General features: G+C 42.8%; 1 protein-coding gene across 5 annotated transcripts in view; it reads left to right on the top strand.

The window, feature by feature from the left end:
* USP14 (ubiquitin specific peptidase 14) overlaps positions 1-26884 on the top strand; it is a 52455-nt gene that overhangs the window by 8016 nt on the left and 17555 nt on the right. For 3 of the 5 annotated variants that reach the window (XM_040974018.1, XM_040974019.1, XM_040974017.1), the window contains exons 1-6: positions 2228-2399; positions 7784-7929; positions 12832-12864; positions 15365-15469; positions 18242-18345; positions 24229-24287. In XM_040974018.1, coding sequence (XP_040829952.1) covers positions 2384-2399; positions 7784-7929; positions 12832-12864; positions 15365-15469; positions 18242-18345; positions 24229-24287 — 463 coding nt within the window. In that variant the 5' untranslated portion in view covers positions 2228-2383. Of the gene's footprint in view, positions 1-2227; positions 2400-7783; positions 7930-12831; positions 12865-15364; positions 15470-18241; positions 18346-24228; positions 24288-26884 lie in introns of those variants that run through there. The other 2 variants (XM_040974020.1, XM_040974021.1) reach the window with 2 other exon arrangements.

Below are 26884 nucleotides of genomic sequence, written 5' to 3'. Positions count from 1 at the left end.
ACTAATTGAATGAAAGGAGAAAACAGCTGTACTATAACACTGCTTGATAGAAAGGCGTAGTGGGCTTTTAGCATATGAAAATATGGAGACTTCACACTTGTTTAGGATTTCTGCTGACCACATAAGGAGAGGAATAGTCTAAGCTATGAGCTGTGTTGTTCAGCATCCAAAAGGCCTAGATTAACTTTAGAAATTACATATTTATTTGGAAGGGAGAGTGACAGAATGTACAAGAGAGGTATCTCCCATCTGCTGTCTCACTCCCCAAGCACCCGGGACAACCTGGCTTGGGCCAGGATGGAACTGAGCACCGCAAACTCAATCCAGGGTTTTCATGCGTGGCTGGGACCAAGCTACTGGAACAGTCACCATCGCCTGCCAGTGTTCACATCAGCAGGAAGTTGGAGTTGCGACTGGGGGACGGAACTCGAACCCCGGGCACTCAGAGATGATAGAGGCATCCCAAGCAGTGTCTGAGTGTCTGAACTGCCACTCCACACACCAGTGCCAACACTAATTTTTGAGGCAATGCTAGCCTCTAAGTTAATTCTTTGAGGACTGTGTATACATGAATTTCATTTTTTTTTTTTTGCACCAAAACAAGCGTTTAATTTCATTTGCCATGGTCTTTTAGATGTTCCCCTGTACAGTATGATGAGAATCACTTGACAGAAAACACAAAGTTTGGGGGCAGCACAATATAGAGGAAAATTTGTATTTGCATCCTTCAACGTTTAGGCCTTTTTTACTTTCTCCCTCAAAGACTTGTTCCACAGGCGAGCTTGCTTCGTATTCTATTTTTCAGGACATCTGTGATACAAATGACACTAAACAATGGGAAAGTGGATAATAAGGCTACCAATAGCCTGTTAACTGCACTCCACAAAGCTCATTATGGTTTTTTTTTAAGATTTATTTTATTTTTATTGTAAAGTCAGATATACAGAGAAGAGGAAAGACAGGAAGACCTTCTCTTCGATGATTCACTCCTCAAGTGACTGCCACGGCCGGCAGCTGCACCGATCCGAAGCTAGGAGCCAGGAATGTCCTCCAGGTCTCCCATGTGGGTGCAGGGTCCCAAAGGTTTGGGATGTCCTTCACTTCTTTCCCAGGCCAAGGGCAGGGAGCTGGATGGGAAGTGGAGCTGCCAGGATTAGAACCAGTGCCCACATGGGATCCCGGTGTATTCAAAGTGAGGACTTTAGCTGCTAGGCCACTGTACCGGGCCCTCAGTGACGCATTTACGGTTAAATTTATAAAAGGTCTCATTGTATGCTAAGTACAGCTACTGTACTAAATCTATACATACTATGATGAACATACTATTTATTTTATGAAGAAAGTGAGGCTCACAAGTAGCCTACAGCTTCATGTCCTTTCAATAAATGTTAATTCCATATACTTAAAATCCACAATGCTCACTATATTTTAGGCTCTATAATACATTTCTTAACTCCAATTTCTTGCACTGGGTACACCAACAAGGAAACAAGTCACCCATTAAGAAAATAAAAATACTGTTTTAAAGAATTGAATCATGAAGGGACAAAAGATGGAACAAGTTAATCAACCACCTCAGCAACAAAATACTGGGCAAATAAAGACACTATGATGGACAATGTCAATTAATGGATTTTTCAACAACCTCATCGTGTTTGGAGAGGCAAGATTGGCAGCAATTTCAAAACTGGTGACCTATTGAAACCACTTCAATGAGTATCTCGGAGCATGTCCCACATGCGGGACTTGGGGTGGGTGGGAAATCAGGTGGGGCTTCTCCCTCAATATCCCCCTCTACCTCAGATATATGAAGGAAACAATATGGAAATAACAGTCTTACCCACTTTCCTGTAGCCCTTGACCCTTTATGCACACATTAACCATGTAAAGATTGTTAAAATAAAAAAAAAAAAAGAATTGAATCATTTCCTCTCAAAGGTTAGTCCTCCTTTGCCACGTTCCCACACACCTGCTGGGGAGGTGTGGGCGGAGCCAACACCACGCGCGCCGAGCATGCGCGTGGCGGGCAGGGCGGGCGCCCAGGGCGCAGGCGCGCACCGGTTGCCAGAGGCCGCGGGCCCCGCCCCTCGCTCGGTCTTTCCCGCTCTCGCCCCGCTCCGGCCCCGCCCTTCCTGTCTCCACCCTCCAGGCTCCGCCTCCGCCCCGCCCCCCGCGTCGCCCCCTAAGTCCCCGGAGGTCTGCGCGTTGCTGCGTCATCGCCAGTGGCCGGTTTGAATGAGAGCTCTCGTCGCAGCCGAGCCGCCGTTGCCGCTGCCACCACCGCTCCTCCGTGTCGGCCTCCGCCACGGTTTGTTCGACCGCTCCCTTCGCTGCCCTCGCCAGGCCCGGCTGTCCGACAGCTTCGCCTTGCGTGCCCTCCGCCATGCCGCTGTACTCCGGTGAGCTCTTAGCCTCGCGGTCAGACGCGAGGCCTCGGCGTAGGCCTGGCCTGCGGAGGCGGGCGCGGGGCGTGGGTCAGGGTGCGGTGCGCGGGGTGGCCGCGGCGCGGAGATGACCCCTGGCCCCTTCGCGGTCCTTCTCCGTGGGCCTTCCGCGCGTGGTAGCTCCTTTCCCCGGGCCGGAGCGGACGTGGAGATGGAGCAGCATCTCCCGAGTCGTGACTCTGCAGAATAGTTTGTGTCACTGTGCTGGTGTGCTGGGAACCCTGAGGGTGTGCGTGCCCAGGGAGGACGGGGGCCGGGCTGCAGGTGTGGGGCGCCTCGTGGGGCTGCCCTGTGGGCACCCGGGATGCCAGGCTTCTCTGGCACCGGGCTGCAGGTGCAGGGCGCTTCGTGGGGGCTGCCTTGTGGGGACCCGGGATGCCAGGCTTCTCTGGCACAGGGTTACAGGTGCGGGGTGCTTCGTGGGGGCTGCCCTGTGGGAACCCAGGGTGCCAGGCTTCCCTGTGTCTCTCTCAGGATGGCCCTTTGGCCTTGGCTTACTCCTGGCTACCTGCCTTCGGCTTTTCGATTCTGTCCCTGCGTACACACTGCCCTTGGAGCTTGCTTTTGTTGTTGTTCACTGTGTCATTGGGCTCCTGTAGCAGAAGCTCATTTGTTAGCATTGGGAGTTGGAGTAGTGTGGGTATCTTCGCGGGCGTCATGGCTTCTTGGTTGGCTATTGACAGGAATCGTTTGCTTGATGGTCACCCAGGATGTTGGCCGGGGTCACCTTTTTACTTAGTTATTGGACCTTGCCTTTCGCAGCCGTGCTCAGAGGGGCGCCGGAAACCTGTGGTTACCCGAGGGGGCCATGGACTGCCCCCTACCCTCACTCCATCTCATTTCCTTTCCTGACGATTCTACGCTTTCCAGGGATGATAGAAATCGATAGTTCTGTTTAATCTCAGGGTGGATTCTTCACCACACTTGATCTGAGCCAAAAGGCCGAGAAGCAATAGAATTCTTGGTGGGCTTAGAATCTTGAATATAAGAATGATTACCGGGCCCGGCGCGGTGGCGCAAATGGTTAAAGATCCTCGCCTTGCACGCCCGGGATCCCATATGGGCGCCGGTTCTAATCCCGGCGGCCCCGCTTCCCTTCCAGCTCCCTGCTTGTGGCCTGGGAAAGCAGTCGAGGACGGCCCAAAGCTTTGGGAACCTGCACCCGCGTGGGAGACCTGGAAGAGGCTCCTGGCTTCGGATCGGCATAGTATCGACCCGTTGCGCTCACTTGGGGAGTGAATCATCGGACGGAAGATCTTCCTCTCTGTCTCTCCTCTCTGTATATCCGCCTTTCCAATGAAAAAATAATAAAAATAAATCTTTAAAAAAAAAAAAAAAGAATGATTACCTAGTTGAGGATGCCCGTGAGCACCCAAACACACTGGTAGGTTTGCACAGAAACAACAAACCAACCCATCTTGGTTACCTCATGACATCCCACCACTCACCAAAGCTCTGTCTTGAAAATTGAGTTGTTTTATTATTAATTTTTTACTTGAAAAAGAGGGGACGAAGAGGGAGAACCTTCCATTCATTGGTTCACTCTGCAGGTGGCTGGGTCAGCGACAGGAATTCTCAGTGTCTCCCACATGGGCAGTGTGGACCCAGCTGCTTGAACCATCACTTGCTGCCTCTCAAGGAGTGAGTGGGCAGAAAGCTAAAATCCAGAGCCAGCCTGGGGCCTGCCTGCCTTCTGTTTTAATTAAATAGTTACCAGATCTTTTCCTCATCGCCAGACTTAAGAGGTTGAAGTAGCTTTAACATCTCCATGTTGAGAATTTGTATTTGGGAAGAAAAAAAACCTACGTTCACCTGAACATTTAAGTTTTAGTAAAAGATTAAATATCTGGATGCTTTAGTGGTTAAAGATAAAGTACAATAAAGTGATTGGATACTTCTGTGTTGCGCATACAGCTAGGGTTTGTAGTCTTCAAGGTAAATGTGAGATAGCTGATAGAATTCCTCTTGTAAGCAGAAAGTTGAAGCAGTTTGCCCTTTATGACTTAGCTAAATACTTTCTGCTGTATGGATTAGTCCTCTCATCTTGAGCATGATCAGTTGTGCCCCATTTAAATCCATTTTGCCTGCTGTGGCCAGAGTGACCCAGTAGGTGAGACCACTGTGGGCTTCCTGAACACCTCTCAGGGCTTGCATTGGGCCCGCAGTGTAACCCTTGTATGCACGATGGCACTTCAGAAGTCTGTGGGAAAATGGAATTAGAAGAGAAGTTCATTGCAAGAAGTATTTTTTGAATGTTTCTGTGTAACTTTTTCTTGATATAGTTTGTTATGAACTTTCTTTTTTAAAAAAATTTCCTTTATTTTATTAATTACATTGCATTATGTGACACAGTGTTATAGGCATTAGGATTTCCCCCACCCCTCCCTAAACCTTCCCCCCATGGTGGATTCCTCCACCTTGTTGCATTGCCACAGTTCAAATTCAGTTGAAATTCTTTCATTAGAAGTATTAACCAAGTATTAAGTCCAGCATCTTATTGTCCTGGTAAGTTCAACGGTTTCTTGGAGAGACCATCTCTGGTCTGAAGGTAGAGCCGGCAGAATATCATCCCGATCAATTAAAAGCCCCAACATTACATTAGCTTGTTATGAAGTTTCTAAAAATCTCATGTATAGATTTTAGAATTTTTTGGTATTAGTAGAAATGTAAATGAAGAGAAATAGAAATTTTAAAAAATACTTATTTTTGGGCTCAGGGTGGTGGTCTAGTGGCTAAAGTCCTCACCTTGAAAACACACCGGGATCTTATATGGGCTCCAGTTCTAATTGTGGCAACCCCACTTCCCATCCAGCTCCCTGCTTGTGGCCTGGGAAAGCAGTCAAGGATGGCCCAAAGCTTTGAGACCCTGCACCCGCATGGGAGACCTGGAAGAGCTCCTGGCTCCTGGCTTCAGATTGGCTCAGCCCTGGCCATTGTGGTCATTTGGAGAGTGAATCATCGGACGGAAGATCTTCCACTCTGTCTCTCCTCCTCTGTATATCTGACTTTGTAATAAAAATAAATAAATCTTTTAAGAAGAGATTTATTTTTAATTGAAAGTTGGATTTTACAGAGAGCAGAAGAGACAGCGAGGTCGTTCATCCTAATTTGCTCCCCAAATGGCTGCAGTGGTTAAGGCCTAGCTAATACGGAGCCAGGAGCTTCTTGTGGGTCTCCCATCTAGGTGTCCCAAGGCTTTGGGCCGTCCTCAACTGCTTTCCCAGGCCACAAGCAGGGAACTGGATGGGAAGTGGAGCAGCTGGGACATGAACTGGTGCCCATCTGGGATGCCAACAGTAGCAGATGGAGGATTAGCACACTATGTCACTGTTTGACCTCAAGGATTTTACAAATTTTTTTGTACCAAAAACTCCATTTTCCACATTTTGAGGTCTCCTGTTGTGTTTTCATGTAACCTGTCTTCTTTGACTTGATCCTTAGCTAGCGACCTGTGTTCATGTACTACTCTCTGTCACTTTGGCAGTTGCTTTATCTCAGAACACACCAACCGGTTCTGCACCATTGGATGTTTCTCTCTCTTTTTTTTCCTAAGATTTATTTATTTTTATTGCAAAGTCAGACATATATATAGAGAGAGAGAGGAAGAGAGACAGAGAAATATCTTCCATCCGATGATTCACTCCCCAACTGAGTGCAACGGCCAATGCCATGCCAATCCGAAGCCAGGAACCAGGGACTCTTCCAGATCTGCCATGCGGATGCAGGGTCCCAAGGCTTTGGGCCGTCCTCCCAGGCCACAAGCAGGGAGCTGGATGGGAAATGGGGCTGCTGGGATTAGGACCAAAGCCCATATGGGATCTTGGTGTGTTCATAGTGAGGACTTCAGTTGCTAGGCCACGGCTCTGGGCCTGGATGTTTTTCTTTTCTCTCGTGTTTCTTCTTCATTGTTCTCTAGTTTACTCGTTCCTTCAAGATGCAACTCTAGGTTGGTAGTGATAATTCAAAAGTTAACGCTTCTCCAGGAAATCTTTGATTACTTGTGAAGTGTTTAATCTTCTGTGTCCCGGAAGCCTGAAAAATGCATACATTGTGTTTCTAGCTTCTCTTTCCCATTTCTTACTTGTTTGACTGCAAGTTTACCAAGCATCCCTGATGCTGGGTACAGTGTCATTAAATAAATGCTAAGCTCATTCATTGAACTGGTATAAAATTGGGATTTATTTTATAAATCCCAGGGTCATTTTTTTCAAACTGTGACTTTAGAAGTTGGAAATAAGGCAATTAATTATTATCAAGATTCTTACTTTTAAAATGGTCTAACCTGGGTGCTCCAGTGGTGCAGTAGGTTAGCATGGCAGTACTTAGCAGATGGTCTGACTTTTTCAGCAGAAACTATATTCTTTAATTTATTATTATTGTTGTTGTTGTTGTTTAATAAATTCCAAAGTGAGTTAAGAGGTTAACTGAAAAAATTTTTTTTTAATTAGAAACCATGCAATAAAATCGCCATTTTTAAAGTGTACAGTTTGTGGTATTAGGTTTATTCACATGGTTGTATAACCGTCATTGCCATCAACTTGCAGGACTCTTCATGCTCAATGTTGTACATTTATCCTTCAGGTCTTCATTTGAGGTCTTCTAGTTTCAGACTGACTTTCTTTGTTCCCCAATACCATTCCTATAATTCAGAAACCTCTATTTCTTAACTTGTTTCGTGTTTTATCTTCCCAGTAAATTTTTCTTATTTTTGACTATCTATTGCTGCTTCCTTTTCACCCTTTTCTTACATATATTTATTTTTTTCAATGTTTTTTCTTATAAGGTGAATACTTCTTGTGTCTTTCATATTTACAGATTTAGGAGTGTAGTGACCCTTCCAGCCTATCCTCTGTCCTTCCTTCTCTCCTTCCTTCTTGTTTTCTCTTAATTTTTGCAGAGACATAACTTTCGATTTATTTTATGTTCAAAAACTCACTTCTCTGCTAGGTAAAGAATTCAACAGTCCCTTTCCATCCTTCTCTCCTTTAAGTGATCTTTAGCTGCATAGTGATGGTTCTGCGCCTCGGAATTTTGAAGTAATTGAGTGTGCTCATCAATATGCAGAGGTTGCACAGGAGTCCACAAGACTCAGATTTTTATTAACTGTTTTTGTGACATGGTAACTCTGACCTGTTTATCAAAGAAGTTTGATTAAAACTAGTAAAATTTTATTCAAGACATATCATGCAGGTCACTTTTGTTGGTGTTGTAGGTATGGAAACATGAAGGAATCAATTTGACTCAAGAACTAATTAAATAGGTGATCCTCTCAGAATCTTTAAAATGTCAAGTCTTTATTATAATATTATAAATTTTTATAAATGTGATTTTGTTTGCAGTTACCGTAAAATGGGGAAAGGAGAAATTTGAAGGTGTGGAATTGAATACTGATGAACCTCCAATGGTGTTTAAAGCTCAGCTCTTTGCCCTGACTGGAGTCCAGCCAGCCAGACAGAAAGTTATGGTGAAAGGAGGAACGTTGAAGGTAAGATTAGTCCATATTTTCATTAAATACTGTTATTTGTATAGTTAGTAAAAATATTTTATACCAGAAATTGTGTTTATGTAGCATTTGAAGTATTTTCTAGATGCTGAGAATAAATTTTTGAATAGTCTAGAGTTAAAACTTTTATTCATATTAGTGTAAGGAAAGAATGTTATTAGACATCTCAAAACACTGGTTTTTTTTTCTTTTTTTGAAGATTTATGTTATTTTTATTGGAAAGTCAGATATACAGAGAGGAAGAGAGACAGAGAGGAAAATCTTCCATCCACTGGTTCATTCCCCAAGTGGCCACAACGGCTAGTGCTGAGCCAATATGAAGCCAGAAGTCAGGAGCTTCTCCCGGGTCTCTAACATAGGCGCAAAGTCTCAAGGCTTTGTTTCATCCTCTACTGCTTTCCCAGGCCACAAGCAGGGAGCTGGATAGGAAGTAGAGTAGCCAGGACATGAACCAGCACCCATATGGGATCCTGGCACACGCAGAACTAGGACTTAGCCACTTAGCCATTGCACCAGGCCCTCAAAACCTATGAGGAAGGCATTATTTATTTATTTATTTATTTGACTGTAATCTTAGTTGATTAGGGTACAAAGGGTCAAGGGCTATAGGGTGAAAGTGGGTATTATCATTGTTTCTACACTAATACAATCATTTTTCCCTCTATCTGGGGTTAGGGGAGTAGCAAAGGGAAAAGCCACACCCTACCTCCCACCCATCCCCCATCCCCAACATGAGGCGCGCTCCAAGGGTCCTGCTCAAACAGTTTTGATAGTTCATCAGTGCTGGATTGCTGCCAATCTCACCGTCCCAACCGCAATGAAACCTATTCAGAGTCCACTTGCTGATAGTCTCTTGATGGTTGGGGTTCCAAGATCAGCAGTTCAGTTGGAGAGATATCCAAAGAAACTTCATCTGAGTTGATCCCAGATCTGATTCTTGAGTGAGTTTGCTAGTACAGACTCCAACACTGTTCGTCACACCAATCAGCTTATGCACATGCTGGTCGTTGGGATTGCTGGGTCCGTTCGGTTTCCAGCCCTGTCTTCCTCGTGAACCAACGGGTGTTGTAGTCCAGCTCGATCCTACCCACTTCATACTCGGTCTTCATGCAAACCAGTTGGAGCTGCAGCCTAGTTGGGGCAACTCCCCAGAACCCCTACCAGATCTGCCCCCTACCCTGGTTCCCATGCTTGCCAGTATGTACCGCAGGCTTGTCCAGTCTGTCCCACATCCCATTTAGCTCTCGCACACGTCAATAGACATTGAAGCCTAGTTCAACCCAACCAACCTATTATCCAGCCCATACACCCACTGGCAGGTGCCTTTCTGTCTAGCCACCCCTGCTCCTAGCCTGTTTTCGTGCTGTCCAGTGGGGGTGGTAACCCTGAGGGAGGTGCCCACTATTTCCCTACTAGGCCACACCCACTCCCAGAGTATGCAGTCTCCAGGTGGTTTTGGCATTTGACTTGACAGAATTAGCTCCCAGTACCAGCCTCTGCCAGCTAATGCTGTGGCTAAGCCCAGACACCCGTCAACCCACTCTAATTTTACTTGCACAAGTCAGAACAGTCAGCTCACTGTGAGGCCCACAGGTGCTATAGCCCTGCCTAGTCTGAACTCCCATCCCTATTCATGCTTTCCAATGGAAGTAGTTATCCAGCAGGGGTGCCCACGTTCCCCTGTCGGCTTTGAGGAAGGCATCATTTAAAATTTTATTTAGAAAAGTCTAAAAATTGAAAGATGTGGAAACACAGAGACAGACAGATCATCTGCTGGCTTAATCCCTAAGTGTCTACAACTAATGGGCTGGGCCAGGCAGAAACTCAGAAGCTGGATCTCATTTTGGGTCCCCCCCATGTAGGTGTCCATTACTGAAAAAGCCTTCACCTGCTACTTTTCAAGGTGTACACCAACAGGAAGATGGAATGAGAAGTAGAGTCAAGATCAAAGCCAGCACTCTGGCACGTGCTGTGGATGTCTTAACCACTATGCCCTATGTGAATATCTTTGGGGATTCAGGAATGGACTGTTTTACAATAATCTGCATTTTTTCCCTCCAATTAGGATGCAAAAGGCTAATATAAAATCTGTTTTATTTCCTTTACAATTTCCTAGAGAGACAGTCAGGCAAATCTTCCATCCACTGATTTGATCCCCAGGTGGCTGTGTTGGCCAGCACTGGGCCAAGTCAAAGCCAAGAGCCTCATCTGGATCTCCCATGTGGGTGTCAGAGGTCCAGGTATCCACCTTCCACTGCTTTTTCCAGACAATTGGCGGGGAACTGGTTTGGAAGTAAAGCAGTCAGGGCAAACCAGTGCCCATGTGCTGCTGTGCTACAATGCCAGCTCTTACCTCTTAAAAATATGGAACTATGTGGGTAAATCATCATCTTCCTTTTTTTTTTTTTAATAAAAGCAAAAGAAGCAAAAACTCAGACTGACATGTGGCATAGTAAGTTAAACTGCTGCCTGGGACACTGGCATCCCACCGGTTCAAGTCCTGGCTACTCAACTTCTGATATAATTTCCTGCTAATGTGCCTGGGAAAGCCATGGAAGAGTTCTTGGGCCTTTGCCACCATATGGGAGACCTGGATTGGGTTCCAGGTTTCCTGCTTTGGTTCTAGCCAAGCCACTGTCCCAGCCGTTGCTACCAGGGGGGTAAGCTAGCTGATGAAATACCTCTGTATTCCCCCCCCCCATGAGATTTAAAAAAACAACAAGTAAAAAAGCTTTTAAACTGCAGAGTGCAATTTTGTATGTGCATTTCAATCTTGAAATTCAAAGCAGTTTGATAACTTGGTTCTGGAATTCTGGAAAGCTTAATCTTTCTTTTCGTGTTTCTTGCAACAATTACCCATTAAGCATGAGCCCCATTCTCTTGCAAGTAGTTGCTTTCTAACATAACCAGAGATGGGGGAAAATTGTTTTGCTTAAAAAAGAGGGAAGGGAATTTTTCCTTCAGTTTCAAATGATCATACTGACTGTAGTTAAGTGTTTCAGCTGATCAGCATCATTGAGACACGCCACAGATATTTTGTTTATTACTATTTGTAATGTGCAGGTCCAAGTTAAAGAAAAATACTTTCTTCAAGGGATAGATATGAAATGCTAGAGAGCCGTGGTTAACTGTGTAGATGAGGATTGACCAGCCTTGTCTGCTGTACGGTGAAGCACATGTTCGCGAAAAATTGTCCTGCGTATTGAAGTCTGAGTCTTTGGCCGTTAGTGAACTTTATCATAAGATTCTGCAGAAACATACATTAGGGGCCTAACTATGGAGAATTAAGAAAAAATTGTAATTGAATTGTATATGACTGCGACTTGTCATTTATAATTGTCAACTGTGTGTTGCTCATGTTTTTAACAATAGATTTTTTTTTAATTTGAAGGAGTTACATAGAGATGTTTCATCTGCTAGTTCACTCTGCAGGTAATTGCAGTGGCCAGAGCTTTACCAGACTGAGAAGCCAGGAGCTTAATCAGGGTCACCCATGTGGGTGGAAGGATGTGGCCATTTTCCACTGCTTTCCCAGGCTATTAGCAGGGAACCAGATTGGAAGAAGAGCAGCACATCAAAACATTGACGGCCATTTAAAAAAGTGTATTCATCTATTAAAAAAGCAGCCTGACAAGAGAGAGAGGCATCTTCTTCCTCTGATTTACTTGCCAAGTTCCTGAAACAGCTGGGACTGAGCCACACTGAACCCAGGGGCCCAGAACCGGGCCAAGCACTTGGGCCATCATCTGCTCCCTTAACAGGCACATTGACAGTACGCTGTATCAGGAGTAGCGTAGCTGGGATTTGAACTGGCACTCAGGTACTTGTATATCAATGTCCCAAGCAGTGACTTAAACCATTGTCCTACAGCACTACCCCTGTATTATCCGTATTTTATAAATGAGGAAGTTTTTTTTTTCAGTGAGGAAATTTGTTGTCAGAGGTTTGAGTGACATATAGTGAGGCCCAAAAGAGCACGGAACTTAAGCGTCAAGAAGATTTAAACCCCATTCCCAGCTTTATGTGGCCTTTTATGGGAAAGTCATCTGAGGGAACACTTATATTTATCTTCCTTATGACTAGCAGTAGTATCAGTCCCAAGATTAGCTAGTCCCTAAACCAAGAAGGCTTTCAGGAAGTTATGTTCTACTTTAAAGCAAGGTGTCTGAATAGATAACTAGTACACCAAGGAAATGAGATTGAGCAGCAGTACATTCTGTGAAAAGAAAGGAGTCCTGTGGATCTGACTTTGTGCTGTGAGAGGGAAGGCTTAGCTACTGGAGTGCTGTTAGCTGCCATCTGATCAGGACATTAAAGGTGTTTTTGATTGTTTTATTGAACATTGGAGTGAAAGTATTCACTTTGCTTTGGTGTACTGGACTTGACAAACGTGTGCAGATGCAGATATTAGAGTTTGCCTTGGGTAAGATGGTTTACTCTCCTGGTATAATTTATAAAGCACTTGGATTCTCAGGAGTTTCCTTTGGGATTGTAAGTGAGGTAGTTATTCTAATTAAGTAGACCTTATTTCACAAGTTACTTCTTAAAATTAGAACATAAGCTAGTTATCAATTAGCTCTGCTAGTGCCAAACGTACAGAGCATTAGTATATGTCGTTTGTCATTAAGTACTTGCTAAAGGTATTTTTGATAAAGTATAATATAGTGCTGATGCTACCAGATTTACTGTCTTCAATTGTGTTATTTTCAGCAGTTTAAGCAATTGTTAGATTTCTTGATTTTAGATCTACATGTGCTAAAAAGACATTTTTGATTATAGTAATTTGAAATTAATTCATACAGAGTATCTCTTCTGATACTTAGCTTAATTATTAGATTTTGTTGAATTCTTTAAAAATGTATTATTTCTTTGTCTTTGAAACAGGATGATGATTGGGGAAACATCAAAATAAAAAATGTAAGTATTAAGGACAATTGTAAAGCAGTAACCTAATAACTGTACCAAAGCAAATGGGGTTTTGTTGGAGATTGTGTTGAATCTGTAGCTCAGGTTGAGGAGAATGAGCGTCATGACACTAATGAATACTCAAGCCCTTGAATGTGATGTACTACTTCATTGATTGAGCTGTTGGTTCTCTTAGCAGGATTGCACTTTGCAGTATAGTTTTTTTGTGTTAGATTAAAATTTTTTGCTAAGGTTTATGGCTAGAGTATAAAATGCAGCTGGGACTTGTGGAAGGCAGCTGTGTTCAGCACTACCAATGCACCCCAGCAGGTGGTGCTTTTGTTTAAGCCAGGAGCTTCGTCTGCGTCTCCCATGTGGGTGCCGGGCCCAGGACTTGGGCCGTCTTCCATTGCTGTTCTCAGGTATGTTCCCCAGCATTGGGGAGCTGGGTGGCAAGTGGAACAGCTAGGACACAAACTACTGCCCATATGGAATGATTGTATAGCAGGTATCAGCTTAACTCGCAGCATTGGCTCCTGGAATAAGATTCTTTTGTAATGGTTAAGTACTACTTGTCATTATTTTATAAAAAGGCAGAATTATGAGAAATAGGAAGAAACAGCTATATTCCATTAGCTGATTCACTGCCCAAGTGGTCATAGCAGCTGGGGCTGGGCCAGACCAAAGCCAGAATCCTGGTACTCTGTCCATTTAGTTCTCCCACATGGGTGTCCGGGACCTAAGTACTTGGGGTATCTATCCTTGCTTTCCCAGGCATGTTAGGCATCTGGACTGGAAGTGGAACAGTTGGGACACAAAACAGTGCTCATATGGCATGGGATATTGGCATTGCTAGTGGTGCCCTCACCTCGTATACCAATACTGGCCCTGGAGGTATTCTTAAGACTGTTTATTATGCACATTTCCCAACTATAATCATCATTTGAATTTTCTTTATCTTCTCTTTATATCTTTTTTTATTTCCTTGTTTTTAGAATTTGAAAGATGTGCTTATTGGGGCTATTACATGGTATACCAGGCTAAACCTTTGAGTTCCAGCGGTTGTGTTTCTTATCCAGCTCCCTGCTTGTCCTCCTGGGAAAATAATGAAGAATGGCCCAAGGCCTTGGGCTCCTGTGTGGGAGACCCAGAGGAGGCTCCTGTTTCATGGCTTTGGATCATCTCGCCTGCTGATGTGGCGATTTGAGGAGTGAACCAGCGCATAGAGGATCTCTGAATCTTTGTCTCTCCTTCCCTCTCTGTAGTTCTACCTTTTTGATAAACATAAATCCATCTTCTTAAAAAATGTATTTATTTGAAAGAATGACGGGAAGAAAAACAGATCTTCTATCCTCAGATTCACTCCCTAAATGGGTTGGAGCTGGGTAAGGTTGAAGCCAGAAGTCAGAAACTTCATCTGGGTTTCCCATGTCGGTGACAGAGATTCAGTGCAGTTGGGCATCATCCACTTCCAAGGGGCATTAGCAGAGAGCTGGATTGGAAGTGTAGCAACTAGGACATGAACCAGCACTGCAGTTTAAGATGTGAGTGTCCCAGGAAATGGCCTAGCCTACCCTCCTTTTTAAAAAATTTTTTTTTTTTTAAATTTGAAAGACAAGGTGACAGAGGGCTAAGTGTTCTAAATTTCCACTTCTGACCTTCTCTTTGTCTCTTGTGTTCATTTTCCCATTAAAATGCTATGGGGGGAAGTTAGTGTTGTGCTACTGTAGGTTAAACTTACTCCTGTGATGCCAGTATCTCATAAGCACAGTTTAAACCCTAACGGTTCCACTTCTGATCCGACTCCCTCCTAGTGTGCCTGGGAAGGCAATGGGAGATGATCTAGATACTTGGGCCTCTGCATCCGTGTGGGATATTCCAGCGAAATTCCTGGTTCCTGACTTTGGCCTGGTGCAGTTCTGGCTGTTGGGGCCATTTGGAGGAATGAACCTGCTCCTGGAAGCTGCTTCTCTCTCTGTCTCCCTGAGTACGTGTGTAATTGTCTTTCAAGTAAGATAAAGATTAAAAAAAAAAGACAGTAAGAAAGTAAGGTAATATTTATACAGTATTGAATATCCAAGTATTAATGTACGTGATGTTAGGATTGGGTATTTTGAACTGATTTTTCTGTTTGACATGTTTTCCAAAAATGGAGATTTCAGTGCTTTGAAAAGCATTTGTGCAATTGTAAGCATTTGTTGCAGCTAACCAGTAAGCATTCACAGGAAAAATGTTATCACTGATTGGTTTATTAGTGAAGAGGTGATGCTGCTAAATGCTGAAGTGATTGATTCGGCTTCTCCACAGTTTGATTTTAAAGCACTGCTGTTGCTTTAGAAAAAAAGCCATTTAAAAATTACTTCTTTCCAACTCCAGCCCTCTTTCTGTAGATTTCTTTCTCTCCTTTTTAAAAAAAAATAGAATCATGCAGCGTGTGTTCTTTTGCGTCTTTATTTAGACATAAATATAGTCAATTCTAAGGATTTTCATGAGATTACTTTTTTTAAAACAGGGACTGACACTGTTGATGATGGGGTCAGCTGATGCTCTTCCTGAAGAACCCTCCGCCAAAACTGTCTTTGTTGAGGACATGACAGAAGAACAGTTAGCATCTGCCGTAAGACATAGCACGTTTTACATTTGAAACTTATGTTTTGGAAAGTAGCAACTAATGTTTTAAAAGATTCAGTCATTAACCTGTGTAGTTTTTAGTTGTTGTTTAGTTTGAGTGAAATCTTCCACCATCAAATATTTAATTCATAAAATTAGTTGTTATTGGGAATTTTTTGTATCATACCCGTGGATTACTTTTGCTTTCTTAACTTCCAGGTGAAGTTACTTTTTATTTTTATAAAGAGTCTTATTTTACTTGTCAGTCCAAGTTACAGGGTGTTTCAGTGAAGGTGGCTAACAAACAGAGATCCTCTGTCTGTTGGTTCACTCCCCAAATAAGCAAAACGGTCAGAACTGAGCTGACTTGAAGCTGGAAGCCAGGAACTTCCTCCTGGTCTCCATGTGTGGAGCCTTGGTCCACTCTCTCCTGCTTTCCCAAGCCATAAGCTGGGACTGGATCAGAAGTGGAGTAGCCAGGACTAGAACTGGCACAGCAAGAGATGCTGGTACAATAGGTGAAGGATAGCTTATGCTGCCAGGTCACCCCCTGAGATTATTGTTAAGACTGTAATCCTGGGCTTGCACTTTGTGTGTGTGTGTGTTTTAAAGCTTTATTTTTATTGCAAAGTCAGATATACAGAGAGGAGGAAAGACAAAGAGACTTAAGAGGCTCTGGGCTTCTGGCTTCAGATTGGCTTAGCTCTAGCCATTGCAGCTGCTTGGGCAGTGAATCAACGGATGGAAGATCTTTCTCTCTGTCTTTCCTTTTCCATGTACATCTGACTTTCCAATAAAAATAACATATCTTTAAAAATAAGTAAAAGCCCCAAATTAAACTCAACAAAGAAAAACCTCCAGGATTCACTAAAACCTAACCACCAGCCAGGTTAGGACTTGCCTTTAAAGCCATGTGGAGGCATAGGGGATATAGTCTTGGGTGGAGCCCAAGTGACTGTTCAAAGGGAGTAGCGTTGGGAGTTATTTCCTTGCCACATTTTGAAATATTCAAAGTATATGGTAAAGATGGGTCCCTCCTCCCCATGGTGATTTTGTTAAAATGATGTTAGAGTGAATTTGGTCATGTGAAGGCAGAATACATCCTGCACACATATAGGTCATTTTCAAATAGTGCTGGCTTTGCATTTCCAGAGTTTTGCCCCTTATAGTTTCTGCCACATGGAAAAGAGGTGGGAGGCATAGCGGTGCACAGGTATGGGGTTTGGAAGGTGGAAAGAGAGGGAAGTTTGGGTTGTACACAGAAGTGGAAGGGAGTTTGGATAGTGCATAGAAGGGTGCATACTGAGTCTGATTGTTGAATGGGCCTGCAGGGTTCATAGGGAGCGGCCCAGCAGCAGTTTGGCTGGGGCTGTCAGACCTCAGTTCCTTTCCATGGCTACCTACGTTCCCACAACACTAAGATGCACACACTTAGAGAAAATAAAGTCGATACCTGAAATATGTGTCTGGCAGGTGGCACCTTTTCAGTATTTACTATTTTATGAGAAAGCAGCTTAAAAGAATAGTTTAAATGTTCAGATATTTTGATTCTTAAACCCTGTGGAAAATGCATATAGTTTATCTGAATTTAAATGGAAAATCAGGGCCCGGCGCGGTGGCGCAAGTGGTTAAAGGTCCTCGCCTTGCACGCCCGGGATCCCATATGGGCGCCGGTTCTATCCCGGCGGCCCCGCTTCCCTTCCAGCTCCCTGCCTGTGGCCTGGGAAAGCAGTCGAGGACAGCCCAAAGCTTTGGGACCCTGCACCCGCGTGGGAGACCCGGAAGAGGCTCCTGGCTTTGGATCGGCATAGCATCGGCCATTGTGCTCACTTGGGGAGTGAATCATCGGACGGAAGATCTTCCTCTCTGTCTCTCCTCTCTGTATATCCGCCTTTCCAATGAAAAAATAATAAAAATAAATCTTTAAAAAAAAAATGGAAAATCAGTTTAGGAACTGTACAACACATGCGTGTCAAAAATTAACTACTTTTTTTTTTAACCTGACATTTACATGGATGCCATTCATTTTCTAGACTTTTTTCATGTGTTTCCTGAATGTTTTGCTTTCCTCATAGTACACCTCCAAGTAAGGTAGAACTTGAGATGATTGTTCTTTCAATATTTTTAGTAATTTTAAACACAAAATGATTGCCAACTTGATACTTGTCTAGTTTTTCAGGTTTACTGTTTTTGAGAGCAGAGATGGAGAGAAGGGGAGATGGCAAGCACTTGGAGAACTCCTATGTGCTGGCTAACTCGGAGGGGAAGGCAGGACGGCATCTGCTAGTAAAAATTTATGATGGAAAATTGAAACTTTGTTATTCAGGGTAAGGGGAGACTTTAAATTGGTTGGTGCTGGTAAATGCTACTTGATTTTTTTTTTAAAGATTTATTTATTTTTATTGCAAAGTCAGAAATATACAGAGAGGAGGAAAGACAGAGAAGAAGATCCTCCATCCTATGATTCACTTCCTAAGTGAGTGCAACAGCCGGTGCTGTGCCGATCCTGAGCCAGGAGCCAGGATCCCACACGGGTGCAGGATCTGGGCTGTCCTCAACTGCTTTCCCAGGCCAGAAGCAGGGAGCTGCACGGGAAATGGAGCTGCCGGGATTAAAACTGGTGCCCATATGGGATCCCGGCGCGTTCAAGGAAATGGCTTTAGCTGCTAGGCCATGCTGCTGGGCCCACTTCTTGATTCTAAGTGTAAAGATCAGTAATTCATACAAATATATGCTCTGTCATTGCATTAAAATTATTTAATCTGTTCTTTTTTTTCAGATGGAATTACCATGTGGATTGACAAACCTTGGTAACACTTGTTACATGAATGCTACAGTTCAGTGTATTCGTTCTGTACCTGAACTCAAAGATGCTCTTAAAAGGTAAGACTGAAGAGGGGTATTTGAAGATTTTCTTTTACGTAAGGGAGGTTCACATTTGCTTCAGTAAGTATTGGCTCATTTTGTTTTTGATATCTTTATTGGAATGTGATTTTGTAATAATTGGTTTCAGTCTCTGAATATGTTCCAAGATATTTTTCCCAAGGCTGTGCACCTATTACCACAATTTCATTTTAGAATCTTTTTCTCCCTCACTAAAGGAAACACTCATTGGTAATCATATTTTATACCCTTCCATCCATCTCTTGCTGTAGGAAACTACTGATCTGCTTTCATAGAGTTTAACAGTAGACAAGAAAGAGAAATATTATGCAATAGATTTCTCTGAAGTGAATAGTGGATGAAAAATTGCATAGATTCCGGATAATACATGAACCATAGGACCTCTCTTTAAGGCATGCGTATATTGCAGTAAAGATTATCAAGAAAACTGGTACTGTTTAGGACTGGTTTGATGGAGAATTTTGGATTCTGTGTGAATGATCTAAGATGGTAGCTAAGACAGGAGTGTCTCAGGAGACTGGTGAGAACCACATGGAGGAATTGGTGTTTCAGTTGGGAAGGCATTAAGCTGGTTTGGGTGGGAGGTAGGGGGCATGTGAGAATGACTGGAGGAGGAGTTTCATGCCTGATGCTGGAGGTATGGTATCATATCCCACTGAGTGTGTATCTCGTGGAGAAGAAAGGAAGGAAAAGTGTGATCGATGGGCGGAATGAACAGGGGCCAGACAAAAAACACTGGGCGCTTTTAAAGAATGTGGACTTTGTTTTGAAGGTGGAGAAGGAGCCATTCAAAGATACTTAGCAAAGTTCAATTTTTCAGATTATCTTCTGAGTTCCGGATAGCTAATTTTACTCTTTATACTTCGCTTCTTGGTTTTTTTTTTTAATACTTCTCTTGTTTTTAATCTGGTAGAATTTTACTGGAATGTTTTCTGTTCCAAAATATTGCTGAATTTTACCTTTTCTCTTATACTTAGATGATAATATTGTTTGGTATAGAAGATCAGCTCACAAGCATGCAGGGAGTCAGGATCAAGTTCCTGGCTCCTGGTTTCAGTCTGGCTAAACTCTAAACGTTATAGCCAGTTGGTAGAGAGAACTAACTTGTGAAATCTGTTTTTGATTCAGTGTTCACGTGCGTGCGTGTGAGTGTGTGTATCTGTAAATCTGCCGTTCAAATAAAAATTAATCTTTTTTTTTGTAATTTTATTTTAAATTTTCAAATTATGTGGTAAAATTTTGTGTAGACTGGGATTCCTCCCTCCCCCAAACTCCCACCCCCGATAGATTTTCCCCATTTTGCTACAGTGGTTTAGTCCTTTGTAAGGAATTATAATTACATCAGTCTCTTATTTAAGTGTACCCTGACATTGCTGGTACAGACAATGTCAGGAGTCCAGCATCCCTATGTCAACACATGTCCAACAGTTTCATTGGGAATCCATCTCTCGTCTGGAAGCAGGGGTGCATGTTACATTATACCCCCACGTCTGGATATGATAGATCCCAGTACTCAATCACTATACATTTCCATAAATGAGAAGCCATGAAACAAGGTCAACCTCTGGTATGAGTTAGAACAACAGCCAATAAAAATAAGTCTTTAAAAAAAAAAAGATAATTAGATCAAAGATTTTTATCCTTGGTGGTTAGTATTTACTTTTTTTTTTTTTTGCAGGTAGGCAGACAGAGTGACAGTTCCCCCATTGACTGAGTTCCTAAATACCCACAGATGACCAGTGCTGCGCTGGGCCAAAACCAGGAGCAGGAGCTAGGAATTCAGCAGGGCCTCCTGTGATGTAGGGTCCGTAGTATTTCATCCGTTACCTGCTGCCTCCCAGTTTGTGCATTAACAGGAAGCTAGAATTGGAAGCTGAGCTGGGACTCAAGTTCAGGGCTCTCTGATAGAGTGTGTGGGTGTTCCAAGTTGCTGTGTCTTCACTTCTGGACCAAAGGCCTGCCATATATATAAAATTTTGTGTGTATGTGTATATATATATAAAAAGAGATTTTTGATCTGCTGGTTCCCTCCACAATGACCACAATATCCAAGGTTGGGTCAAGCTGAAGTCAGAAACTTGAAATTTCATCTGGGTCTCCCGTGAGGGTAGCAGGAATCCAAATGCCTGGGCCATCATCCACTGCTCTGCAGGATGCATTAGCAAGAAACTGGATCAGAAATGGAACAGTTGATGCTTATGTGGGTTGCTGGCCTAGCCGGCAATAACTTAACTCATGGCACAGCATTGATAGGATACCTGGCTACTTGTATTTTACATGTTACAGCTTGTAGATCTTCTATCCGGGTCTCTCATATAGCTGGCGGGGGCCCAAGCACTTCAGCTGTCCTCAGCTCTTTTCCTAGGCTTATTAGAAGGGAGTTTGGGTTTTTTTTTTAAACATCAGTTATTTGTTTATTTATTTATATTACGTTGCATTATGTGACACAGTTTCATAGGCTCTGGGATTCCCCAACCTCTCCCCGTGCCCTTCCCCCATGGTGGATTCTTCCACCTTGTTGTAGTATTACAGATCAAATTAAGTCCAGATTCTTCCTTTGCAAACATATACCAAGCATCGAGTCCAGCATCTTATTGTCCAGATAAATTCAACAGTTTCTTGTGGAGACCATCTCTGGTCTAAAGGTAGAGCTGGCAGAATATCATCCCAATCAATTGAAAGCCCCAGCACAACATCAACAACAATTTACAACATTATGGAATTAATTGACATGGTATTGAATAATCAATATGTTAAAAAATACAAGTTCTTAACCACCACCTGTGACTACTTCATTGACATTTCATTTTTTGTTTATACACAGTACCGGTTGCTATACACCTTAAAGTATTGTAATATTTCAACCTCAAACAGCCTGTATCTAATGCAATAAGATAATGTCATGTAATCAGTAAATCAATCAATGTGAGTCAGACTGCTTATGATCAAAGAATTGTAAAACCTAATATACTTTTAAGACCCTAAACTACTCGGAAACGGGGACGGGAGAGCAGAGAAATCTTTCATCTCCTTAGAAGGTGTGAGGAACACGTGAAGTATTATCTATTGGGAACGTAACAAGTAACTCACAGACAACAAACTCGAAGCAGAGTTAGACAATAGTAAAACTACAGAGACATAGGGGGAACCAAGAGCGATCCTGACAACCTCTTAACAGGAGGTAATATACACAGAGTAGGGAGCACCTCAGAGTGGAACAGGTAGACAGGAGGTTTGTATCCCAGCCCTGAAGACTCTCGGATCCTCACTAAGGACTATCAGTACGGGCACCAAGGACTACATCCCAACTGCCAAGGAGACCACGGGGGAATCGGAGTGCCTTCAGAGGCCCAGAACTCCAAAGTCACCCAGCCCCATTTGGATCTACCACATGGGATGGAAGAAACCCAAATCTTTCCTTGCATGATCCAAGGTCATCAGAACAACAGCCAGGAGCCCTGAGTGGTCTGCAGAAACAGAAGAACAGTAAACTTCCTTTGGGACTAAGGAGAGGAGCCTTTTCTGGTCCTTAGTTCCAACTTTTACAGGATCCCCACCCTCTCTTGCAATGACCATCAGGGTCTCTCCAGAGCCCTCCCCTGCCCCCCAAAAATTTAGAATAGATAGAAAGAGAAATACAAGGAAAGCGTAGAACCAGACAGGAAACAGCGTAGAAGGGAGTTTAAAGGGAAGTAGAGGAGCCAGGACTCAACCTGACGTAGATAGAGGATGCTAGTGTCACAGGTGGCTGTTCTTCTGTCTCACCACAGTGCCAATTGTAATATGGCGTTATATGCAGGATTCCAAAATCAGTCTCTGGGAGTGAAGCTGTTGGGTTATTATAAGTTAGAGTGAACAGTTTTACTCTTTTAGATACTGCCAATTACAACAAAAGGTAAGAGAAATACAAGTACCACATAATACACATATGCCTCAAAATTAATATGGTACTGGTAAGATAGAATTTTGATTTTCGTTGAGTTTAATCATGATTTGTATTTTTCATGTTAGGAGATCTTTCCATTTATTATATTGTCAATATACATTAAGTTAAATTGTGTTGTTATCATAAGCTTTCTTAAATAGTTTTGAGATATGATCCCAAATTCCTAGACTTATTTATTGAATCCTAATTTTTTTATTTTCAAACATAACGTTTTAAACTATTTCTTTGAGAGGTAGAGTTCTCAGCTTCTGGCTCCAACCAGGTGACTTCAGACTTGGCTGCTATAGGTATTTGGGGAGTTAACCAATGGGAGAGGCTTGCTCTGTCTCTTTGTCCCTTTCTCCTTATCTGTGTCTGTCTCTGCATGTCTCAATGTCCGTCTTTCTCTCCATCTCTGCCTGACAGTGCCAACTGTGACTCTGTCGTCTTGTCTGCCTGTGTGTTTGCCTCTCAGAACAAAAACAATTCCCAAGAGGTTGATCTAAGGTTCAGTGTTTAGCCTTGCTATTCATATGCCCTTGACCCTTGTCAGAGGAGTTGGGTGCCAATGCTGACTCTGCTTCCAATTACAGCTTGCTAATGTCTACCTTGGGGACAATGCAGGTGATGGTGCAGGTACTTTGGTCCCTCAGGGAGACTTGGATTCAGTTCTGAGCCCGACACTGGCTGTTGGGGTGTCATTTGGATATTGAGTTACGGGATGTCTGCATAAACAAATGTAATAGAATAATAGATTTTCTGTGTTAAAATTTTTGAGATATATGCCTATTTTTCATGAACTTTTTGAGGGACCCACAGTTGCATGACAGTAATTGCCCCACTGGGTCAGCTTTGATAGATGCCAGTCACATGTCCTGCATTTTTCTAGCAAAGTATAGACTATTTCTGTGATCCCCAAAAGTTTTTGTGTCTGTAGTTCATGCTTGCCTTCTTTACCCTTGTTCTTTTTTTAAAAATTTATTTATTTTTATTACAAAGTCAGATATACAGAGAGGAGGAGAGATAGAGAAGAAGATCTTCTGTCCCCAAGTGAGCTAACGGCCAGTGCTGTGCCGAACTGGAGCCAGGAGCCAGGAACCTCCAGGTCTCCCACACAGGTGCAGGGTCCCAAGGCTTTGGGCCATCCTCGACTGCTTTCCCAGGCCACAAGCAGGGAGCTGGATGGGAAGTGGAGCTGCTGGGATTAGAACCGGCGCCCATATGGGATCCCTGGTGCGTTCAAGGCCACTTTAGCCACTAGGCCACACTGCTGGACCCTTCTTTACCCTTCTGATTTCATGTTGGTTTGTACATTCTGGAACTGGAAATAAATGTAACTGTATAGGTCATGTTACTTACATCTTTTAATTGTCTAACTTGTTTCTCTGATCATAAGGTTTTTTAGACAATTCTGAGATTGTGTTGTTTTCTATGTAATTAATGTAACATTTTAGTTTCATATGGGATCCATATGGCGTCCCTATGGGATCCCCGTGCGTTCAGGGCGAGGACTTTAGCCGGGCCCCAGATTACTTTTCTTTAGCAAATTTTTTCTTTAAATTCTGTTTAGTTTTATTTGAAGGGCAGAAAAAGAGACAGAGGTGTTTCATTTCCTGGTTTACTGTCCGAATACCTGCAATGCAGGAGTTGGCCCAGGCTAAAATGAGGAGCTGGGAAGTCAGTGTGACAGGGACCTTTAACCCAGACACTCTTGTGCGGGATGTGGGCATCCCTCAGCAGTGTCCTGTTACCGGCTTGCCACCTCTAAAACAAATTCACAGGATAAAGAAGGAGTGAGACCAGAAGAGAAAATGGATAGATGAGAATACTTCTGAGAAATTTGTGGTTCAGAATGTTGTAAGTCCTTTTAGCTGTTTTTCCCCATCTGAGTTTCAGAATGAATTGAACCCTGTTTAATTCTGCCTTAATGTTCCCAGGTATGCAGGTGCCTTGAGAGCTTCAGGGGAGATGGCTTCAGCACAGTATATTACTGCAGGTCAGTATGGTAAATATATTACTTTTGAAGAAGGAGATAGAATGTTCTACATCGTAGTTTTTTACTTACAGTCTATAATGCCTTTTTCAATATAGAAATTGTGTTATGAAACTTATTAAGATCAGAGTACAATTATAGTCTTCTACAACTTGGAATTTATTTTAGTATTCAAATTATACAGTGGTGATGGCTGTTCTTTTTGAAAAATAATCTTTTTTTTTTTAATTAAAGCTTCAGATTCTGGTACATAAAAATATCTTTGAGGATGATTTTAAAGATAACCAGAGATAGTGTGATCATTTTAAGAGTTTTAGTATTAATATAAAAAAAGTTACAAATGAGGGGAACTATAAATTTTTAAAAAGATTATATTTGTTAAAAAGGCAGATTTAGGGAGAGAAGGAGAGACAGCAAAGTCTTCCATCTGCTGTTTCACTCCCCAAATGACTGCAATGGCCAGAGCTGAGCCAGTTCAAAGCTAGGAGTCAGGATCTTCTTTCGGATATCCTATGCAGAGGCAGGGGCCAAAGGTCTGGAACCATCCTCTCCTAAACAGAGTGCTGTGTTGGGGATGGAGCAGCCAGGACAGGAGCTGTTTCCCGTATTTGGGACTGGCACTTGAAGGTGGAGGAGTAGCCTGTTGAGCCACAGCAATGGTCCCAAAGAAAGAGATAACTTTTTAAAAAAATATTTATTTATAGTTTATTGATAAGTCAGATATACAGAGAGGAAGAGAGAGAGGAATGTCTTCCATCTACTGATTCACTGCCCAAGTGGCCACAATAGCCAGAGCAGAGCTGATCCTAAGCCCGGATCCAGGAACTTCTGGATCTTTGCACAGGTATAGGGTCCTAACTAATCGGGCCATTCTCAGCTGCTTTCCTAGGCGACAAGCAGGATGGGAAGCGGGACTATCGGGGACATGAACCAGCACCCACATGGGGTCCCGGGCATTCTAGGTGAGGAATTCAACCACTAGGATACTGAGCCTGACCCAGAGAAATAGAAATTCTTAAGGGTAGAAATAACGTATTTTATTATTATTATTACATGAGATCTGTATTTTCCCCCCAGCTTTTACAAATGAATACTTCTAAATCATTGCTTATAGTTTTTTGTTTGTTTGGTCTAACTGCTTTGTTGAAATGTATTTGTCATATTATACCACACAGTTCAGTTATTTGAAACATGGGTTAATTGTATTTTTTAAAATTTATTCCTTTATTTTTATTGCAAAGGCAGATTTACGGAGAGAAAGAGAGGTGCAGAGAAAGGTCTTTTATCTGCTGGTTCGCTCCCCAAATGGTCTCCATGGCTGGAGCTGAGCTGATCTGAAGGCAGGAGCCAGGAGCTTCATCCGGGTCTCCCACGGGGGAGCAGAGTCTCGAGGCATTGGATCATCCTAGTTTCCCTGGGCCACAAGCAGGGAACTGGAAGGGAAGTAGAGCAGCTGGGATTTTAACCAGTGCACATATGTTATCCTGGTACTTGAAGGTAGAGGATTAGCCAGTTGAGCCATTGCATGGTGCTTGGTTAATTGGTGTTTAACACAAGTATTGAGATTTGGCTATGTCACTGCAGTCAGTTTTCAAGTATTTTCATCATTCTTCTCCCCTTCCTGCTAACCTGCTTCTTCCCTTCCTAGATCTTGGATTAAAATTGAGTTAGACAGTATATGAAATTGTGGCTTCTTTGACTTAGCATGATATTTTTAAGGTCCGTTCCCATCCCTTTGTTTTGTTGCTAAATGAGCTCCTGTTATGTGGACGTATCACATTACATTTATCCACTTATCAGTGATGGAACATTTGAGTGTTTCAATGTTTGGCTTCTAAAATCTAGCACGATTTACAAACCCATGTTTGACTTACATTTTCCTTTCTCTTGGGGAGTATATCTAGGAGTGGAATTGCTGGTAATTTTATATTTCATCTTTTGAGAGGCTGTCAAGCCTGTTTTGCAAAGGGGCTTGCGCCGTTTTCTATCTCCTCCAGCAGTCTGAAGATTCTAGTTGCTCCTCAGCCTTACTAAAAATACCGTGTGTGTTTGATTAAAATCACCCTAGGGTTGTGAAGTGTTGTCTCATTGTGGTCGGTGATTGAGTTTTAGTTCTTTAAGTACTAACTTATTTGTATTAATTAAAGTTAACTCTTTTATTCCTGGAAGTACATTGATTTCATTGGTTTAAGTTGCTAAGGTGCAACTGTATCTAGGTTATTTGCTTGTGTTTCTGTGGCGATCCAGCATTGTGTCAATTTCTCCAGCGTCACAGAGCAGGGAGTAATGATGTTGGTGGGCTGAAAAATACTGTTTTACACAGTCACATTTTTTTTTAAGGTTTATTTTTACTTGAAGGGTTACAGGAAGAAGAGACAGAGGTCTTTCATCTGCAGGTGCAGGCTTAGCCTACCACACGGCTTGGCCGGTCCCTTGACTTGCAATTTGAGATACATTTAAAACACAGGATAGTCGCAAGGAGTCGCCAAGTTCACTTTCGTTTACCTTTGTTTCTCACTTTCCTTATTGCATGTAATTTTTTTCTGAATCATTTTCAAATAAGGTACCAGATATCATTTGTTTTATTCGGTACATACTTT

This window comes from Ochotona curzoniae, unplaced genomic scaffold (genome assembly GCF_017591425.1).
Source record: "Ochotona curzoniae isolate NIBS_2020 unplaced genomic scaffold, NIBS_Ocur_1.0 contig_2364, whole genome shotgun sequence".
Lineage (NCBI taxonomy): Eukaryota > Metazoa > Chordata > Mammalia > Lagomorpha > Ochotonidae > Ochotona > Ochotona curzoniae.
Note: the sequence above shows the minus strand (reverse complement) of the source record. Positions and strands in the feature narration are given on the sequence as shown.